Genomic DNA, 19,143 nt, shown 5'->3' with positions numbered 1-19,143 from the left:
TGTGGGCGTGCCTGCGTCTTTGGGTGTGAGGCTTTCGGAGAGGCTGCCTTTGGCTCCTGGTACTTGCAGCCGGTGTAAAAGAAATGAATTCTCGCCCGCTTTCACAGACTTGTTCTTTTACACCGGCTGCAAGTACCAGGAGCCAAAGGCAGCCTCTCCGAAAGCCTCACACCCAAAGACGCAGGCACGCCCACACCGAGGAACGCCGCCGCTGGCGAGGCTCGCAGATGACGCCGCTGCCGTTCTTTCTTTCTCGTTTGCGGGAGCGTGAGGCGGCGTGCGCATACAGAGGCGTATATAGACCCAGGGAGCCGCTGAGCCTTCCCCCACCCGGAGAGAGAAGCGTTTCTGTGTCGGCGCAGGCACAGATACCCCTCGCTCGCGAGCAGCCTTGCCCTAGCCCGCCAGTCGCGCCCCCCCCAGATGTTGCGCCCGGTGCGGCCGGCCCCCCCTGCACCCCCCACGCTATGCCACTGCACTACAGTCCTCGTGTTTCCCAGGGTTGCCCGTCATGCCAGACATTCCCTATAGCCCGATTCTTTAGCTCCCCACGTTCCTTAATTCGAGCGAATTTTGTCGGTGCTCCGTGGAGAAACAATATGCAAATGCTGTTTATTTAACCGCGCAAAACTTTTTAAAGACTTTTCATTTCTGTTTTATGCATGGGCTGGGTGGGTCACGAAGTTTACCTCTGGGGACAGCCCGGCCACGCCCACACCCATCAGCTGTTCGGCGGGCGAACGCCGGACCCGCAGGCGCGCCAACTGCTGAGGGAAGGGAAGCCCAGCCGGTGGAACCCGCCCGGCTCCGGAGACAGCCCGGCCACGCCCGCGCCCGCGCCCATCAGCTGTTCGGCGGGCGAACGCCGGACCCGCGGCCCGTGCGGAGCCCAGCCCTCCCTTCTCTCAGCAGCCTGTTCCGAACGAAGGGACAGTTCTTTTTTTTGTTGACTGGAGTATAAGCCGAAGTGGAGTTTTCAGCCCAAAAAAGTGGGCTGAAAAATTCGGCTTATACTCAAGTATATACGGTATATTTGCTGTTCCACAGTTATTTCACGTAATTTTTATGAGTGTTCTATTGAACTAAACAGAAGGGTTGACCAATATTTTCTAAGAACTTTCCTTCCTCCCCCTCTCCCTTCTCATACTGTATCCATTTCTTTTGTGTTATATTTCTGAGTTTATATAGTTGTAATAGTCACATTCTTCATAGCATGCTTGCTATGCAATCAACAAGAAAGGATAAGAAATAAATTAGTGCTGGTCTCAGACATTCAATCTACCTTTCTCATGTAGGCAAATTTTCTAATAAAAATATTATTAAAGGTTCTAAGAATAGAATAACTCCAATTCCCTGTGATCAGATGAACTTACTGTTTTTCTAAATAAATAAAAGTGCAGAAAATCATGTGTTTTTTAGTTGTATTCATTGTGTATCAGAATTTTGACTCCTTTATTCTATATACACCCGTCACTGAAACACTTCATTATGTTGGAGATGATGTCTGTACAAGAGTTTATGGGCACTTCCATAGGGCAATGTTTCCATTTTCCTATGTTCCTTAACCAAGGAATACTGAAAACATAATATGCCAATGAAATTGTCCCTTCACTTGACCAATAGGAACCTAGAAGCAGTGCTATTTTACAATATGTCATGTCCACGCTGCTTCTTGACCTCATGAACTGGGATTTATTGTAGAGCATCTTAATAGTTGAATAACCAAATCTCATTGATTCCACACAAAAGGATATACACATAAAGATCCAACAGTTTGCTAGCCTGCTTGCTCTTCTGCGCTGTTTGTCATTTGGGGCTTTTCACCTCTGCTAAAGCAAGCCAGCATTAAAAGACCTGCTGTATGGGTGAGCAAAAATGAGAAATAGACTTCCCCAACTTTCAGAATGTCACTCATGTAAAAATACAGATGACCTTTTGCAGTTTGGCTTGCACCACAGCTGAGCCAAGAATAAATCACCTTAGCTGCCAACCTCGATGTTAAATCCCAGAATTCCACATTGGTGTTTGACCTGGCAGAGCTCTGGACTTGATCAGCTAAGTTGTATAAGCTCAGCTATGGTATGGCAAAATACTTCAATCCCAATAGAGTGGCATGTACATAGACTCAGAAATATGTATTTCTGTTTTATGCAGAATAAAGAAATTTAAAGTAATATTAAGTACAGTTCAGTTGCCAGGCAGAGATATTTTAACTCCACTTGTTCCAATTCCATTTCCTTGAAATGAGCCCTGTATGATTCCTGCAGTAGATATTACTGAGATTAGAAGAAACAATTAATGCAATTATATAAACAGTAGATCAGCCAGGAATTAACCTGGAGAATATAAAATGCACACCCAGCGCCTGAACTGGGCATTATCTCAGAAGCAAACTCAAAGACAGGGTGACTGCATGAAGAAAAGACTGCAGCCAAGAGAGTGATTCTCCTTTCCTGAGGTGTTCTGAGATTGGACAGCCCAGCAGAGTTAATAGGTATGCATTCTTAGCTTTATATGCCTCTGTGAATCTAGAAAAAAATGTTTGTAGACATGTAGTGTTCAACAAAACAAACGATACATACTGCTTTGTTTTCAAGATGCCACAAGATAGGTGCATTTTGGCTGTAAAATAAAATGATTATCCCTTAGAAGCATTTTCTTAAGCAGGATTTTGTTCGATGTGAGGGAGGATTTTTAACGAAAAGTATTCACTATACTGTCAATGCTTCTTGATTTACATCATCAGCATTTGATCTGTCATTAAACTTTTTTCTGTGTCAGTGGCTTTACTAGTTTACAGGTTCTGGATATAATGTTTGAATGAAGCAGAGTGTGTGTGGAAAGTATAACAGCACAGAACATATCAAAATCTGAAACCATTTCAATACATTTGAACAATGAGATGAAATTCAATATAAATGAATATGAATACCTGCATTTAGGAACTAGATATACTGTATGTGGCATAAATATTGGTCACATTGAATAAACAATTGCCTGCATGAGCTTGATATTATTTGGCAATATTTGGGGTGTATGTGTGCTTGTGAAGCTGAAATTAGAGCACTAATTATTCAGGTGTCACATGTTGAGAACATTGACAAATTAGAAAAATGTTCACCAGAAATCAGCTTAGTATGAAATCAATCATTACAAGGAAGTCAAATGAGGACCCAGATTGTTGGGGGCAATAAGCTGACTTTGTAAGAATGCCGCTGGGGGGGGGGGCTGAAAGCCCTAATAAGCAGGCATATACATAGAATGAAGGCTATTGCTAAGCACATTGATTTGTGCTTTAAATTGTAAGCCGCCCTGAGTCTTCGGAGAAGGGCGGGATATAAATGGGATTAAAAAAAAAACTATTGCAAGGATCAGCTTTTTCTTTTAAAATATTAGAGACAGAATAGAGAGAATGACAGAATAAAAGAATAGAGAAAAGAATAAGAAGAAAATATTGCTGTCTTCCAATATTGGAAATGCTGGAGAAGAGTTGGGACAGTTTCTCCACTTTCTGCTTGGCCCATTGCTAGTATGAGCCACTCACCACTACCGACCCAGGATCTGATGGCATCATCCTGCTCCCACTTCCAACCCATTGCACACTGCATCCATGTTTTCCAACTCTAATTCAAAACAGCTGGTTTCCAGTGCTTCACTCTGTCCTAGGAAAAGGCTGACATTACCCCTCTTTCCCCTCCTTCCAATGGCTGGTTGCTGCCCTGTACTGGTATATTTTGATGGATTGTCAAGCTGCTGTTTTCTCCACATTTTTAAAAATAATGTTGCATTTCATTCAAAGGCCTGTTAAATCAATAAATTGTCTCAACCCTAGAAGCCCATGTTCCACTAAAATCTTATATATCCCAGTGGGCACCTTTTCGATTGCTGTCCAAGCTGAATGAAACATACTTCTCTTGCTTTACCACTCCATGCAAAATTTCTGCTCTCTTCCCTTTGTTTTAAATATATATTTGTTCCTTTGTTGCCTGAAGATGAACAATAAGTTCTTTCTTGTTAGCAAAGTTTCTATGGAGTTAGAGAGGAAGGTAAGAACTACAATCAGACTGGCTTTCATGTTCTTATTATACACTGGTGTCAAAGCAACAGTGTTACAGCATTATAACAATAAGGGGGAAAAGAAAATAACTCTGTGTGTGAAGGCATCCATGTGTGCAAATGTCTGGGAATATAGAAATACTCTAATTATTGGCTGTGAATATTTTGCATATATCCATTTTCAGACCTAGTTTTATTATTTTGAGCCTTAGAAGTGCAGAATCCTGGTGATAAAATCAAGATGAAACAGGAAGACAACCGTAATGTGGAGGCTGCCTAGATATTTATATTAGAAGAAGCTACAAATCTACCTAGGGAAAAAAATACCCCTGGTACATTTCTCATCTATGCATGGCTGGCTCAGGAATTCTGGGAGTTGAAGTCCACAAGTCATAAAAGAGCCAAGCTTGCCTACCCCTGATCTAGTTTAATGATATTTTCTTTTGCTTTATCTTTATATCCAGCATGAATCCTGTCCTTTCCATCTCTCTGCCCCTAGTATTTGCCTTGACTTTGGGGCAAAGTCTGGCTCTTTGTATCCCTGTTGACTATGTCATCCATGTGGAGAAGAGAGAATGTGGCTACTGCTTAGCTATCAACACCACCATCTGTGAAGGATTCTGCATGACCTGGGTATGGTCTTGTAAGATATTTCTGAGTCTTTCCTTATAGTTCTTCTTGAGCATATATCTGAACATGGATATTTGGGGCTTTGGGCTGACTGGGACCACAGTATATGAAGTGGTAACAGAAAATGAATGGGATTATGTTCTGCACTTTAGAAATCCAGAACTGGTTCTTTCATATTCTATTTATTTAGGCTAGCACCAGAGTTTTTTTTGGATATCTGACTTGGAAATCATGGGAAAGTGAAAATAAGCTTTGAGGGGAGGGGTGCTATAAGCTTCAAAAAAAAAAAAAGAAAGATACGGGCTGATGTTGCTTATCTTTCTTTAAAGCAAATGTGCAAAAAGTGTGTACAGTGGCTGTATGTGACCTACTGGCATGCATTTTATGTCTCCCCCTTGATAACATTGCACCCCAAACTTTGATTTCTTTCTGCATTTTTTTAAAAATTTGGGGAAAAGATGACATACTAAACTGTGTGTCTTAAGACTTAGCACTCACATGTAGAATGGAGTCCTAAATATGTCATACAAAGCCTGGTGCTCTCCCACAAGTGATAGTTTTTCACTGCTGCTTTAAGAGAATAAATAGTGGGAAGAAATTTACAAGAATAATTTGTAATAATAAAAGAACATAACTTGAAATTTCTTTTAATATGACATCCCCCTTCATGGATGGTTGTTTATTATTTTCTCAAGTTGGGTCTAAAAAAGTAGGTAGTTAATATGCAGAATACACCAGGATTTCAATTTTTCAGATATTTAAGCTACTATTAGAGAACTGTGCTTCTTTCAATATATTGTTGACCTTCTCCAACACTTCCAAAATTCCTTTCTTTCTTCCTCTGGGAGAAAGACTACATCAAAAGCCATTCCTTCTAATCCTAATTAACTAGGACATTAGTTTGCAAATTGTAGAAAAACTAGAACAGATTCTTCCAATTAAAAAAAAATCAAAACATGTTTGAAGAACTGATTATCTCTGATAGTTACTATCTGTCCAGTGAAGTCCAGCACAATGAATGTACTACAGGTCTGTTTGATAAAGTAATGTAATCTAGAAGCAAGCCTTAGCACTTGTCCTCTGAAACAGCATGCCCCTCCAGAAGTCTGTATGGCTCCCTGTTTGATGATGTTCAGAAAGTCACTGAAAATGTAATTTTTCTCCCAGACCATGCTGTAGAGTGGTGATTGAGCCTCATATACAGTATTTTACTGTTTATACAGATTATCTTCTGGACCCTTATGATGTGCTTCATTTTTAAATTATTATTTTTTAAAAATAGTAAGCCACAACAACAATGTAAATAACAATGACTAAATAGGTTAATTTATTTATTTATTTAGTTATATTTATATACCGCCCTATTCCCTGAGGACTCAGGGCGGTTTACAGGGAATTAAAAATCCAAAATACAAAAATTAAGAACCAAATTAAAAATATTAAATTAACCCTGTAGTCAGTTAAAAAGAACCCCAAATTAAAAATTCCTCCTCAGTCTGGGCCCGAGAGCTCGAAGAGCCAGGTCTTCAGGCCCCGGCGGAATGATCGAAGGTCGGGGGCAGTTCTCAGCTCCACTGGCAGCTGGTTCCAGAGGGCAGGCGCTCCCACCGAGAAGGCCCTATCCCTGGGTGTCACCCGCCGGCAGTCTCTTACCGGCGGGACCCTGAGCAGACCCTCCCTGTGGGAGCGCACTGGGCGAAGGGCGTTTGATGCCGGCAGCAGGTGTTCCCTCAGATATCCCGGACCCAGGCCATGTAGGGCTTTATAGGTGATAACCAGCACCTTGAATTTCACCCGGAGGGCAACCGGAAGCCAATGCAGCTCACGGAGTAGAGGTGTTACATGGGAGTATCGGGAAGCCCCCATTACAACTCGCGCGGCCGCATTCTGCACCAGTTGAAGCCTCCGAGTGGTCTTCAAGGGCAGCCCCATGTAGAGAGCGTTACAGTAGTCCAAACGGGAGGTCACAAGCGCATGAGTAACTGTGCGTAGGGCGTCTCGGTCCAGATAGGGACGCAACTGGCGCACCAGGCGAACCTGGGCAAAAGCCCCCCTGGTCACGGCTCCTATGTGATCTTCAAAATTGAGCCGTGAATCCAGGAGGACGCCCAAGTTGCGAGCCCTATCGACGGGGGGTAACACCTCACCCCCCATCATTAAGGATGGAATAACTTGGTTAACCCGAGATGCCGATATGCACAGCCACTCAGTCTTGGCGGGATTGAGACGAAGCCTGTTTCTCCCCATCCAGACCTGAACCGCACTTGATGGTTCTATAGTAGAATCCCTTGAAATTTAGATTTTTGGGATAAGTCTAATTAAAAAACTTGACATTTCCTTTTACAGCCCATTTGTGCTCAAAGTCACATTGGTCTGACAGTCAGTTCTCCAGAGTTTCTGCAGTGGATCTTCCTAAGTCTTCTCCAAAGATGCACAGTAGGTGCTATCCATGAGCAATTGCCCTTCCAAAGTGCCCATTCTAAGCACATTCTTTTCTAATAGCTCAAACAGTTCATAATCTTTTTATACAGAATCAGTTTTAACTGTTTCCTCATTTCAGCAAGATTGCTGTTGCTTGACTTTTAGTTTGAAAAGCTTCTATAATGATGAAAGGGTCCTACTAATTTCAGTTGCATAGTGATTAGGAGCACAGTGGAGAGCAGAACCCAACTTTATCAGCATAATTTTAAACAAAGTCTATTAGGAAGACAGAATAACCACTGGCATTTTGTTACAGGACAGCAATGTTAAGAAGCTACTGCCCCGGAGATCGAGTGCCCTATCCCAGGATGTATGTACATACAAGGACTTGGTGTACAGGACCGTGATGATACCTGGCTGTCAACACCATGCTGTCTCTTATTATTCCTATCCTGTGGCAGTGAGTTGCAAATGTGGGAAATGCAACACTGATTACAGTGACTGTGTGCAGGAGGCAAGTGGCGCTGGTTATTGTGCAATGATCTAGAACGGGTGTCAAAGAGGCAGGCCCATTGGCTGGATGTGTCACGTGCAGGCCATGCCCACCCCAGCTCCAGAAAGGCAAAAAACATCGCGATACATCACAATATATCATGTGATGCAATCAAGTTCGACACTTGTTTTAGAAGCTACATAACCCTTGAGGTCTTGATTCTCTGTATCTTTCATGCACAGCAACAGCTAAAGAGCAGCAATAGCTAAAATAAATAAGTTGGCTAGCATATCCATGAATTTGATCTGTCCAATTATTCAATGACAGAACAGTAAAATATAATAGGCTGCTCGTTTTTGTGACTTTCTTTTTTCTTAGGTTTCACAGGCAAAAGAGTCAAGAATAAAAACAACCCCTTTTTCTTTACTACAGGTCAGAGCAAAGACTCCATGGAATGAAGTCTTAAGTTCTGCTTTCTGACCAGAAAAACTAGAGTTAACCTTTCCCTACTATGTCTATCTTCAATGACCAAGAACTTAAACATTTAAATAAAATTTTAAAATAACATATACTAAAATCCTTAAAGAAAAAAAGTCCTGTCCATTTGAAATATAATCCTTAGCATGCTGGAAGAAAGCTCAGTGCAATCCTCAGAAGAACAAAATGCATATAGATTGTTGTGCACTGGTTTGAGCATTTTTATTGTAGCAGAGTAAGTGCAGGGACATAACACTGTTTGTATTGTCCTTGGTGCATTGTACATAGTGTCCTGAAATCAACATATAGTTCTTTAGGAAGAATGACACCCACCCACTCTAGAGCTTTCTCAGACAAGCTCAGTGATAATGTATATATATAATAATTATCTATAACAGCTAGAATGTAAAGTCTGTTAAGAAAAAATGCTTAGTTTACTGTATAACCAACAGTATAAATAGGCTTTAAATTTTCAGCTTCCAGTTAAGTTACACTTGATTCTTTTTATATTAATTTTATTAAATATTATAATTAAAAATATGAACACCAATACAAGCTAAAAAACAAAATGAATAAAAAAATAGAAAAGAAAAAATAAAGAAAAAGATAAAGAAATGAATTCCTCCTTCATCACAAATATAAACAAATTTTCTAACATTACCTTCTCTTGAAATGAAATAATTCATGCCTTCTTCCCATATCTTATCTCTTATCTATAAACAAATTCTTAAAACTTCATTTTTCTGTCCTGATCAAGTCCATTGATAATATATCTATTTTAAACTTGATAAAATAAATCAAGTTTATATTCTTTCCTTTTATTTTTTAACAATCTTGCTCTTTAATCCATTCCAATAGTGTCCTAGAACTTGAGTTTTTTTCTTGCCCTTCTCACAAGTCTTCAAAACTGTTAACAATCCTCTTTTGTAAATCCAATATAGGAAAGTTATTGACATCATTATTTTGGTTTGTTATTTGTATATCCTCTTTAATTATAAAGACAACAGCTGGTTTCATTTGTATATCTAGGGTGGCATCTTTTTCCACATAATTCTAGTAGTCTGTCATTTTTAAATCCACTTTCAAATCATTCTTCCCCAGTAAACCTTGTTCCTCTTACATCTTTTAAACAAGTCTATCTATAATACAAACACCCCTACATCTTAGCTTCTGGGTACATTACTCACAAATATCCTTTAACATGACCAATGTAAAAGTATTTGGCTCCATTCTGTAATATTTAAATATTAATCTTTAATTGTAATCTTCAGTTCCTTCTGGTTCCCTCTAGTGTATAACCTTCAAAATCCTATCATTTTTTAAAAAGAATTCAAAATAGCAGCATTTTCCCATGGGAAGGATTCTTATTTCAAACTTTTATTTCAAATCCATCTGGACCTTTAGTAAGTTTGTAACTTTCAAAAAACAACGTTTTAATCACCTTTTCGCTGATTACTAAAAAAAAGATTTTTTTTAAGTCCTTGTATTTAAAAATTCTTTCATTAAGGATTGAAGGAAATTCTCCTGGTGTTATAAAACCTATTGTTTCAAAGTTTCCTAATAGTTGAAAAGCAGATAACAAGCAATTTCCAAAAGTGATTAGAAAACAAATTATGCAAACCCTGTGTTCATAAAAGAGTCTACTGCAGTTTGGGCTAAGATAGTGTTCCCTTGTCTCCCTGAGCTGAAAACTCTCAAGATAATGCTCTTGCTGTCTCCTCACAAGGAACAACTGTCTGGAGCACTTGTGGATGATCCCAAGTCCTCCTTGTCCAAAAAGAAATTGCAAAGAGCTGGTCCGCTCACTGGCCCTTCATTCTTCAGCAGTCATTAGCTCTGCTCTCAGCGGAGCTACCTTTGGTTCACCTTTCTTCCCTAAAGTCTTAAATTATACTCGATTTTAAATGGCAATTTTTCCATTTTTATTAATGGCGTATAACTTTTTAAATAATAAATTTAAGGAACTAATTTACTTTGTAACATTTGGATTAAGTTATTTTGAATTAAGTTACCACAGGAACCAGATTCTTTACTCTAGGTAAGTTAAAAACACAATCTATAAAAATTCATACATTTTTGTTCCCAATTAAGTGAGACGCTAGCAGATACTGTATACAGCAAATGGGTTAAATTATCAACAAGTGGAAAGCGGAAAGACAGCAAGTGGGTTAAATTAGCAGCATCTATGGAATTCCAGGAAACTAAATGTCTAATTCATTTTTCAACAGTTCAGCAAAGATTTGGCCCCACAGATTGTTCTTTCTTTTCCTGTTCTACTCATATATACAAAACATTTTCCCAGATACTTCTTCAATTCTCTGTTTATCCAAAATACCGTATTTTTCTGTGTATAAGACACTATTTTTTCCTGCAAACACCCTGTTCCAAAATTAGGTGCGTCTTATACAAGTGCAGTGTCTTATACACGGAAAAATAATAGTAACCTCCGCAGCCTAGGGCATGCCTGGAGGGGTTGCCATGCCTCCTGGTGCAGGTGTCAAGCCCCTATGGGCTTACCACTAATGGGAGGGGGGAGGGGGCAAGATCGTTGGCTGGCCGAACTTCCAGATTTGCCGGCTCAGCTGTTCGGTGCTCCGCTGAACAGCTAATCGGTGCGGAGAAACTTGCATGCCAGTGTCTTATACAAGGGTGAGTCTTATAGACAGAAAAATATGGTAGTTATTCTCATTCCACTCTTGGAATTCTTGTTTCCTAAACTCAGACATGCCACTATCTTACACAGTGTTTTATGACTGGAATCTTTATAAAGGCTTTGTCTTTTTCATGCTTAATAACAGAAAAAAAAAACAATTGTCAATAGACTGAGCTGCTATTGTTTCTTGACTGATGGTTCTTGTAATTATATTCCAGGAGGTTCTATGAATGAAAGTCTATGGGGATAATTTTCCATTCTGGCATAGATTTATAAGAAATTCTCCAAACCCAATGACATAAACCACTTGAGCTATACCAAAGAGAGGTGCAATGACAAGAGCTCTGCAACTAGCCCCCTTTAGAAAGGCTGAAGGACCTTCTTTTATCCAAATCTTCCTATGGAGACAAAAAAGTAAACAAGACATAATTGGTTAAAACATTCCGCAGTGTATTACCTAAACATATTTCAGCACATATTAAATATTTAGCAACAACTTCTCTATATTCATTTATCAAGACTTTGTGTATATGTAATGCTTTGAACAAAATAAATCTTACAAAAGAGTGGCATCATACCAAGAAGTGGTATGATTCCATCTTTTTATAAGCCAATTCAAATATTTATGCTTTTGTGCAGAACTAATATGGAAAACTAATTCTGAATTGTAATATTCCACATGAATAGGCTGTGTGGCACCACATGTAGCCTGGACTGAATCGTATAAAAGTTGCTTTTCCATGTTATAACTGTGCACTTGGAGCAACTGGTTACTCATTACTTTAACAAGATTTGTATCTTCTACAGAGGTCTCAGGGTAAATCAAGGGCAACTGAATATGTGGAAGTTGTCTTCAGAATTAAGAAATGTGAACTGTTTTGTAAGCTTTACCTTGCACAATCTATAATTCCACTGTAATTCTCCTCATTTCTTCCTTTGCCCATTGACTGAAGACGAGTTTTTATTACTGGAAAAAATGTTTAAGACATATGTTGGTCAATTAATCAACTGAGTAAGTGATAGTTCAAAATGTGTCTATTCCATTGAACTATTATTGTATTATGAAAGCAATAACCTTCCCTATATAAGAAACTCTTAACAGATAAAAATATAAATTAGGTTTCATAGATCCTCAATTAATAACCTTTTCTAATATGTCCCCATGACAAAGTAGCCCAGAGACAAACCTAGAGTCATTCTTACCATCACAGGGGTTCACAGATACAGCTGCCACTGAGCCAGCTATGCACCCAGCAAGAAAAGATTGAAAGAAGCTTGTTCTCTGCCCCAGGGAATTTTGTCCTGCTCTATTCAAATGGGCAAACAGTGGGAAATAGATGACAGAGAATGGAACATCCCTGAAAGACAAAATGTATTCCTTTTTCAAGCAATGCAGAAAACTAATCTGAGAATGAAAAAAAAACTTAGAAAAACAAAATCATTACCTCAATAAAGTGGCTCCAAGACCCTTATAGAGTCCTTTGATCCCATGAGTTTGTAGAAGCTCACTTGCTATTTGGGTGGCAGATACCTTCCTTGAGATAACCACAGGTCCTACATTGTATGCTCTAGTCAGGATAGGGTTGACTTTTACAAGATTGCATCCAGGGGTGGAACAAGAAACTTGGCTAACAATTTGCTGAGATGCTGAAATGAAAATAGAAAATACATAAGACTTGTTATTTTGAAAAATCTCACTTGAACTTAAATCTGAGTATTAGACTCCTGAGAATCTATTTAACTACTTGTAATTAAATGAGTCTGAATGCTCAGATAAGACCTACCGTATGTTTTAGAACAACCCCTAATTCCCTTACAGCAGAGGCATTGATGAATATATTTAGATTCATATATCATTACAATATTATCCAAATTCCATGCTCCCTTTTTCCAATCTTCTCCCAATAGACATAAAGAAGAGAATATAGCTGGTGGGGTGGGACCAATGTATGCAGCCCTTTTTCCAATTATAGCAATTCTGTGGTTTTAGACTGCAATTATGACAAAGGATTTGGTTTTGACAAAGAAATCTTTGATTTATGTGATTGTTTTGGTGATACTTCATCAAGTCAATATTAACCCTTAGTAATCATTTAGATTTTTCTCCAGGAGTGACCAGCTTGTTAATTCTTTATTAATTCATTTTAACTTGTCTTTTGTCTTTTTCTATTCTCTTCAACCATACAAAAGGCACTGCAGATTTTCTACATTTTCTAATGCTATCCTGCCACCTGATTCACTATTTTATAGCATTCTGGGTTGTGTTGTGGCACTGTAGCTACCATGACAAAGATGATAGTTTCAATACAGTTGAAACTATGACTGAATTTGAGAGATGGTACAGAGCATATTTTTTGCATTATCTTCCAAAGTAAAATGGTGTAATATGTAACAGTTTTACAGTGAAATCCCACATAGTAAGAAGATTAATTTATTTCTCTGAGTTCAGTGTAATATATGGAAAGAAAGAAAACATTACCTAGTCTCCCTGCATCCTGCAGCTGGATTTTTAGCATCTCCATAGGAGTTGTGATAATGACCTGACAAACTCCAGCACCACAGCCTGCTAGCATCTCTTTGGATAAAGAAAGAGCTACCCTGAAAGAAAAAAAAAGAATCAGAAGATTTGTCAAACATATTACTTTACATTAATGTGAACACCACAACAGTGAAAATGGGCTGTGTAACAGAGATGCACAGATTTTCTCCAAAGGAACAGATTTTTTTAACAAAAGAATTAAAAAATAAGTAATACAAGAAACTTCTCCATTAAGCCCCTTTACTTGCTTCACCTTGTATGTGTGGTTCTGTTTGTCTCTCTAGCTGTCCCTACTAAGGGAATGACCCTATGTGTGCTCACTGTAGGCTAGTCCTGGCATTCCCTGCTTTGTGACTGCCTTCACTCCTGTGTAGAGCCTTTCATGTTTCTGTATCCAAAAGGAATATAGTTGAGGATAAAACTGGGGCTTCTATCAACAGTGCTGAAAATGTCTTCTCACTTGTCTGTGAATAGCAATGTCCCTATAAAATGGTAGCATTTCCAACAATTTTAATTAACAATTAACAGTTCTTTGGCAAACCCCAAAGAACTGCTTTTCTGATATATAGAACAGAACTATAATATTTTCTCTTTCCTCTTTTACTTCCATTTACTTAGTGCTTACATTATCTTGTTTCAAAATATATTATTGTTCGCCTCTTTCAAATGTGATTGTACAACTAATCCCATTGGTGGCATTTATAGAATAATTAAACTAGTTGTTATTACATCATTATTATTTTTAAAATATGCCTTGATTAAAAAAACTAATCCAGGAAAGTATATGTTAAAAATATTAAACATGCACTATAAAAATATAGAACTTGAAACTAGTTTTAAAATCTCAACTCAGCTATAATGGATGTAAGATAAATTGATACTCAAGTATCTGAAATAACATACCCTTCCTTGGTAAGAAGGTATCTAAAATAGTCATTAGCAGCCAGTTTGATAGCCTTCTCAGGTGTTACAAGGGTCAGGTTCACTGCTGCACCTATAATTAAACATATTTATGTTTAATTGATATAAAGTGATTGCATTCTTCAGTTAATGATTAACATTACTCTATAAAAAAATTCCACGCCAGTCTGGTGCAAAGTTGAGCTCGTTATTATAAAGAAAAGAAAATTAGAATTAGAATTAAGAAAAGGAAGGCAATAATTTCAGAAACAATGAAAGAAGAACCTTCAATATTTACTGGGAATAAATTAACTCATTGTATTTCAAATTAGCAATTCCTCATGTTCTAAAGCAGGGGTGTCAAACTGCCGGGCCACAGGCCGGACACGTCACGAGGAAACCGCACCATCCCATTGCCGGCAATAGGGAAAAAGCTCTGATACATCGTGCGATGTCATGTGACATCATGAGCTTGACATGTCTGTTCTAAAGAATGTAGTCAATTTGATAAGATAATTTAAAAAGTAGCTTTTTGAAATGAATTTCCAAAAAATTAATTAACATAGTTCCATGAAATATGTTTGCTTTCAGGAATGCTTAATAGTTTATTGTAACTTTTATTTATTTATTTATTGATGGGATTTATATCCCGCCCTATCTCCCGAAGGACTCAGGGCGGCTAACAACAAAACATATAATAAGTGCAGAAATCAAGATAAAAATAAAATTAAAAACATCTGTGCAATAAATTAAAATTAAAAAATAAAAAATAAATTAAAAATTCTAAGTATAATTAATTAAAATGCCTGTCAGTCCAGGTCAGCCTGGTGGAAAAAGGAGAGTTTTGAGGCCACGGCGAAAGGATTGGAGATTTTGGGCCATCCGAAGCTCAGGGGGGAGCTGATTCCATAGGGCTTCTCTGTGTGAGTGTACTGGACGACGGGAATTTGTTCCCGGCAGCAGATGGTCCTGCAAGTATCCCGGGCCTAAGCCATGTAGGGCTTTAAAGGTAAGTACCAGCACCTTAAATCTCACCCGGAGGGCAACTGGTAGCCAATGCAGCTCACGCAGGAGGGGTGTAATATGGGAGTATCGGGGTGCTCCCATCACAACCCGTGCAGCTGCATTCTGCACCAGCTGAAGCCTCCGGGTGGTCTTCAAGGGCAGCCCCATGTAGAGAGCATTACAGTAATCTATACGGGAGGTAACAAGTGCGTGGGTGACTGTATGTAGGGCATCTCGGTCCAAAAAGGGGCGCAATTGGTATATAAGGCGAATCTGTGCAAATGCCCCCCTAGCCACGACTCCAACTTTTATTACAAATTTTAATTAAAACAAATAATCAAGTAATTTAAGTACTGGTAGCCCACCAAAAAGAAAATGATGTGTCTTGGGGAAAGTCACATAGCTGCATTAAAATGGATTCCCTTCTCTCACTATCATTTATTGTCTTTTATGTCTATATGTGTCAGTTGGCAAGAGAAGGATACAAAACTGGGACATAAGCCTGAGATGTGGGAATCTCCCAAAGATGGAGGGATGGAAATTAGAGTTAGATTAACCTCACAAGAGTTGAAAAAAAATACATTTTATTTAAAAAGAAAAGGGAAAAAATAAACATTTTTAAAATTGTAATCTTTAAAAATGTAATTCTGCACTGATGCAGAATCTGAATTATATAATTGCTCAATTTATAATATACAACAATTGGGAAATTGGCTGAACTGAAAACCCAAAACCACAAGATTGCACTGATTTGTTACAATCGTTGCACTTTAAATTTTATCAAAACATTTCTCAGGGAAATATTATCCTCTTGAGAGAGTTGAAAAAAATGTTCCTCTATAACTAGATTTATACATGAAAGACTGAATACTATTCAATCATACAACTTGTATAGAGATATAAAGAAGATTGAACTCTGATATGGACAGGAAATGTAAATTTAAAATACATTCTGCCTAAAATATTTATTCATTACTTAAGAAGCACCTGAATGCTGAAACCAAAGTTCTCTCCTCCCTTTTCCCGGACTTTCCCCGGGAAAGTTGTTACACACCAGTTCAGAAAAAGCAACTTTTCTTTTTCTAATTTTAAAAGAAAGCTAGCTTTAAAAAAAAAATCAGGACAAGCATGGTCTACCATATCTGAATTTGCTTTATAACACAGAAGTGATGCCTCTTCTCTTGAGAGGAAAGAATTCATATAAAATATTATTTTTCTGAAGGTCCCTTAAACAAGCTCCTTTTGACTCCGCTCTGGAGTTTTGACCTTGCTCTAGTCACTCCACTCTGTTAACAAATCATAGTTCCAAAAGTATAAAGTAATAAATTAATAAATCCATGTATGCAACCACTACCATCTTCGCCATCATTAGCATGTACACAAAGCAATTATTTGTTATTCTTCCTCTCTGTAATCAACCCAATCCAAAATATTGCTGTCTTCTGAGATGAAGAAAAATTGAAAAGAAACTAAGACCTCAGAGTGTGAGGGGGAAAAAAAGGCTTTGGCCATTTCAGCACTCTTTGAAAAGAGAGTGAATCTTGAGTGGTGGTGGTTGTTGTTGTTAGTTGCGAAGTCATGTCCGACCCATCGTGACCCCATGGACAACGTTTCTCCAGGCCTTCCTGTCCTTGAGTGAGTGCTTAGGAACCACCTAAGATGGGTGTCAAACTGCCGGCCCGTGGGCCGGACTTGTCACAACAAAACCACGCCCACCCCATTGCCGGCAATGGGAAAAAGCTCCAATACGTTGCACGACGTCATGTGACGTCATGAGTTTGACATGTCTGACCTAAGACAAATGCTTGGAAAGTGCTAGTCACTGTTATATAGGCAACTGGAGGGCAGTAATTTAGATATTGCTGAATTAAATTTCCCACTTTTCCTTACTCCTGGGCTTTCTGGTAGTTCAACAATTTCTGGTTGGCTCAAATTCCTTACTCCTGCTATATCTGAACTGACACTCTGCAGTCATATGTTCTTCCCATTAACTGGACTCCAGTGCTAAGTTCTAGAACTCCTGGCAAATTTTTAAAAAGCAACTATTTTTTTGCCTTTCTTTGCTTCTGTATTTAATCTCCGAATAATAAAATTCTATTCACTTTTACTTAAAACTACTGGAAACATAGGTTACTACATTAGAAATGTATTCAGAAGTGCATTCTAATAAAATGAGTACAACTAGGCATCAAAATTAATTCTATTACTAAACATACTTACCTCTATACATGCCAAAATAGCCTTCTGAACGTAAAGTTTTCATTAGACAATCCAACCTGATCAGAACATCAATAAAAACAATTCATAAGTTTTTACATACATTGTTTGGAATACTTTCAACTATTGTTTTAATAACTATCAGTCTTTCCAATGATATCTATCCATATTTATATATAATAGAAAAGTCAATGTACGCTATATAATTTTTTTTTGTTATTTTCATATATGACTTCCAAATAAAATACGAGTACAAATTAGCATTAGCAACAATGAATAATCTAATGCCAAGTATGGGAACATCCACTATGATAAAAATTACTATTTGAACAATTTATAAACATAGTAATATCAGTAGTATAGTTACAAAAACCCAATTTAAATCCTAGCTATTGAAGAAGTTTCCTATCTTAGAAATGAACAAGATTTAAAAGGGCTTTTGAACAATATTCCATGCAAAACAAGTTTTATTGGTTTGAGATGTTTTTCTAAAAGTCACTTACATGCTTTTGTAGACTTGTTGTCCACTTCTTTGATTCTGTAGCCTAGTTTTAACCAAGTCAATTGGAAATACACAAGTAACACCTATGACCCCAGCAGCTCCTCCATTGATGAGTTTAGCCGGCAAACTAAACAGAAAAAAGTATAGTATAAGTGTGTAATATATAATTACCACTGCTCCTCTCTTCCCCTAACTGAGGGGTCTTCAAACTTGGCCCTTTAATAACTTGCGGACTTCAACTCCCAGAATTCCTCAGCCTGGCACCCTGGCAGAGGAATTCTGGAAGTTGAAGTCCACAAGTCATAAAAGGGCCAAGTTTGAAGACCCCTGCCCTAACCTGTCACTTCCCTATTCCTATCTATGCAAAATCAGCTGTTTTGTCCTTTGTTTTGCTGCTTAAGGGCATAATCAATAAGAAGTAGCAATAACAACTTTTAAATTTCATGATTATTGTGGAATAAATTGCCAATGCTTCAGGTTTGCTATACATTTTTCTTTCCCCTCTAAATTTTTTTACACTCCAGTAAAAAAAAATCTAGATAACTATATTAGCCTCCAATCTTGCAATTACTTAAACCTTATTTACTTCCATCACTTTGCCCCCTCTTGCATTTTACACAGAATTTAGGCTACCATAAACCAACATTTTATATCTTTGATTTGACAACTATTGATGTTTATATTGAAGCTATCTTTAAAATCCAGAGTGAGACATACCTAATCTGTTTCTCAGCCATTTTCATCTCAAAAGGAAGAATTCTCTAAGTTTTCTTTGGTCAGTGAAAATAATACAAGCTGCCGATCAGAAGTTGGTTCTTTGAAGAGACAATTCTGTCTAATCTCTGCAAACTGAACCCATACCTTAAAATCCGTTAGCTATTCTATAAATAACTCAGATGTATCTCATTGGCTGTTTGAGCATAGAGGCATTTCAAATATGCCAAACCATCTCAAATTCAGTATGACAAATTGGAATACCCTCTCACAACTGCTATTACACCAAATGTCATCAGTTATTATTAATATCCAGATGATTTATCTATGCCATGAAGATTCAACTGCCTGAAATTATACAGAATAGCACTTTGATGAATCAAGTCACTCAGAAATTAATTTAAAAACAAATCTTGACATGTGTAATACATTCTGTCTTAATTAAATGACAACAACAACAACAAACAACAACAACAACATAATAATAATATAATAATAATAATAATAATAATAATAATAATAATAATAATAATAAT

At 37.8% G+C, this 19,143-nt stretch overlaps 2 protein-coding genes across 2 annotated transcripts; one reads left to right on the top strand and one right to left on the bottom strand.

Moving 5' to 3' along the window:
• Positions 1-2,413: 2,413 nt before the first annotated feature.
• On the top strand, positions 2,414-7,654 carry TSHB (thyroid stimulating hormone subunit beta; the record flags this gene model as incomplete). The annotated part of the gene is given in 4 exon segments (XM_083360197.1): positions 2,414-2,424; positions 2,426-2,494; positions 4,521-4,689; positions 7,424-7,654. Coding segments are annotated over 4 exon segments (480 nt in total).
• Positions 7,655-7,939: 285 nt separating this feature from the next.
• Positions 7,940-18,716, bottom strand: LOC310637952 (mitochondrial glutamate carrier 1-like). The gene is made up of 9 exons (XM_083358588.1): positions 18,611-18,716; positions 17,895-18,020; positions 17,395-17,450; positions 14,173-14,263; positions 13,210-13,328; positions 12,176-12,377; positions 11,934-12,088; positions 11,622-11,697; positions 7,940-11,128 (listed from the first exon to the last, which is right to left on the bottom strand). The coding sequence occupies exons 1-9, from the start codon at positions 18,634-18,636 to the stop codon at positions 10,969-10,971; spliced, it is 1,011 nt and encodes a 336-aa protein (XP_083214714.1). The 5' UTR covers positions 18,637-18,716; the 3' UTR covers positions 7,940-10,968.
• Between the last annotated feature and the right edge of the window lie 427 nt (positions 18,717-19,143).

This window comes from Vipera ursinii (genome assembly GCF_947247035.1).
Source record: "Vipera ursinii genome assembly, chromosome: 3".
NCBI lineage: Eukaryota > Metazoa > Chordata > Lepidosauria > Squamata > Viperidae > Vipera > Vipera ursinii.
Note: the sequence above shows the minus strand (reverse complement) of the source record. Positions and strands in the feature narration are given on the sequence as shown.

Coding starts and splice junctions, on each gene's coding strand:
- LOC310637952 (XM_083358588.1), bottom strand. CDS start 18,636: ATGAAAATGGCTGAGAAACAGATTAG. Junction 17,451..17,894: donor CAACAAGTCTACAAAAGCAT/GTAAGTGACTTT, acceptor TGTTCTGATCAG/GTTGGATTGTCTAATGAAAA. Junction 13,329..14,172: donor TACCTTCTTACCAAGGAAGG/GTATGTTATTTC, acceptor TTTTTCTTTCAG/GGTAGCTCTTTCTTTATCCA.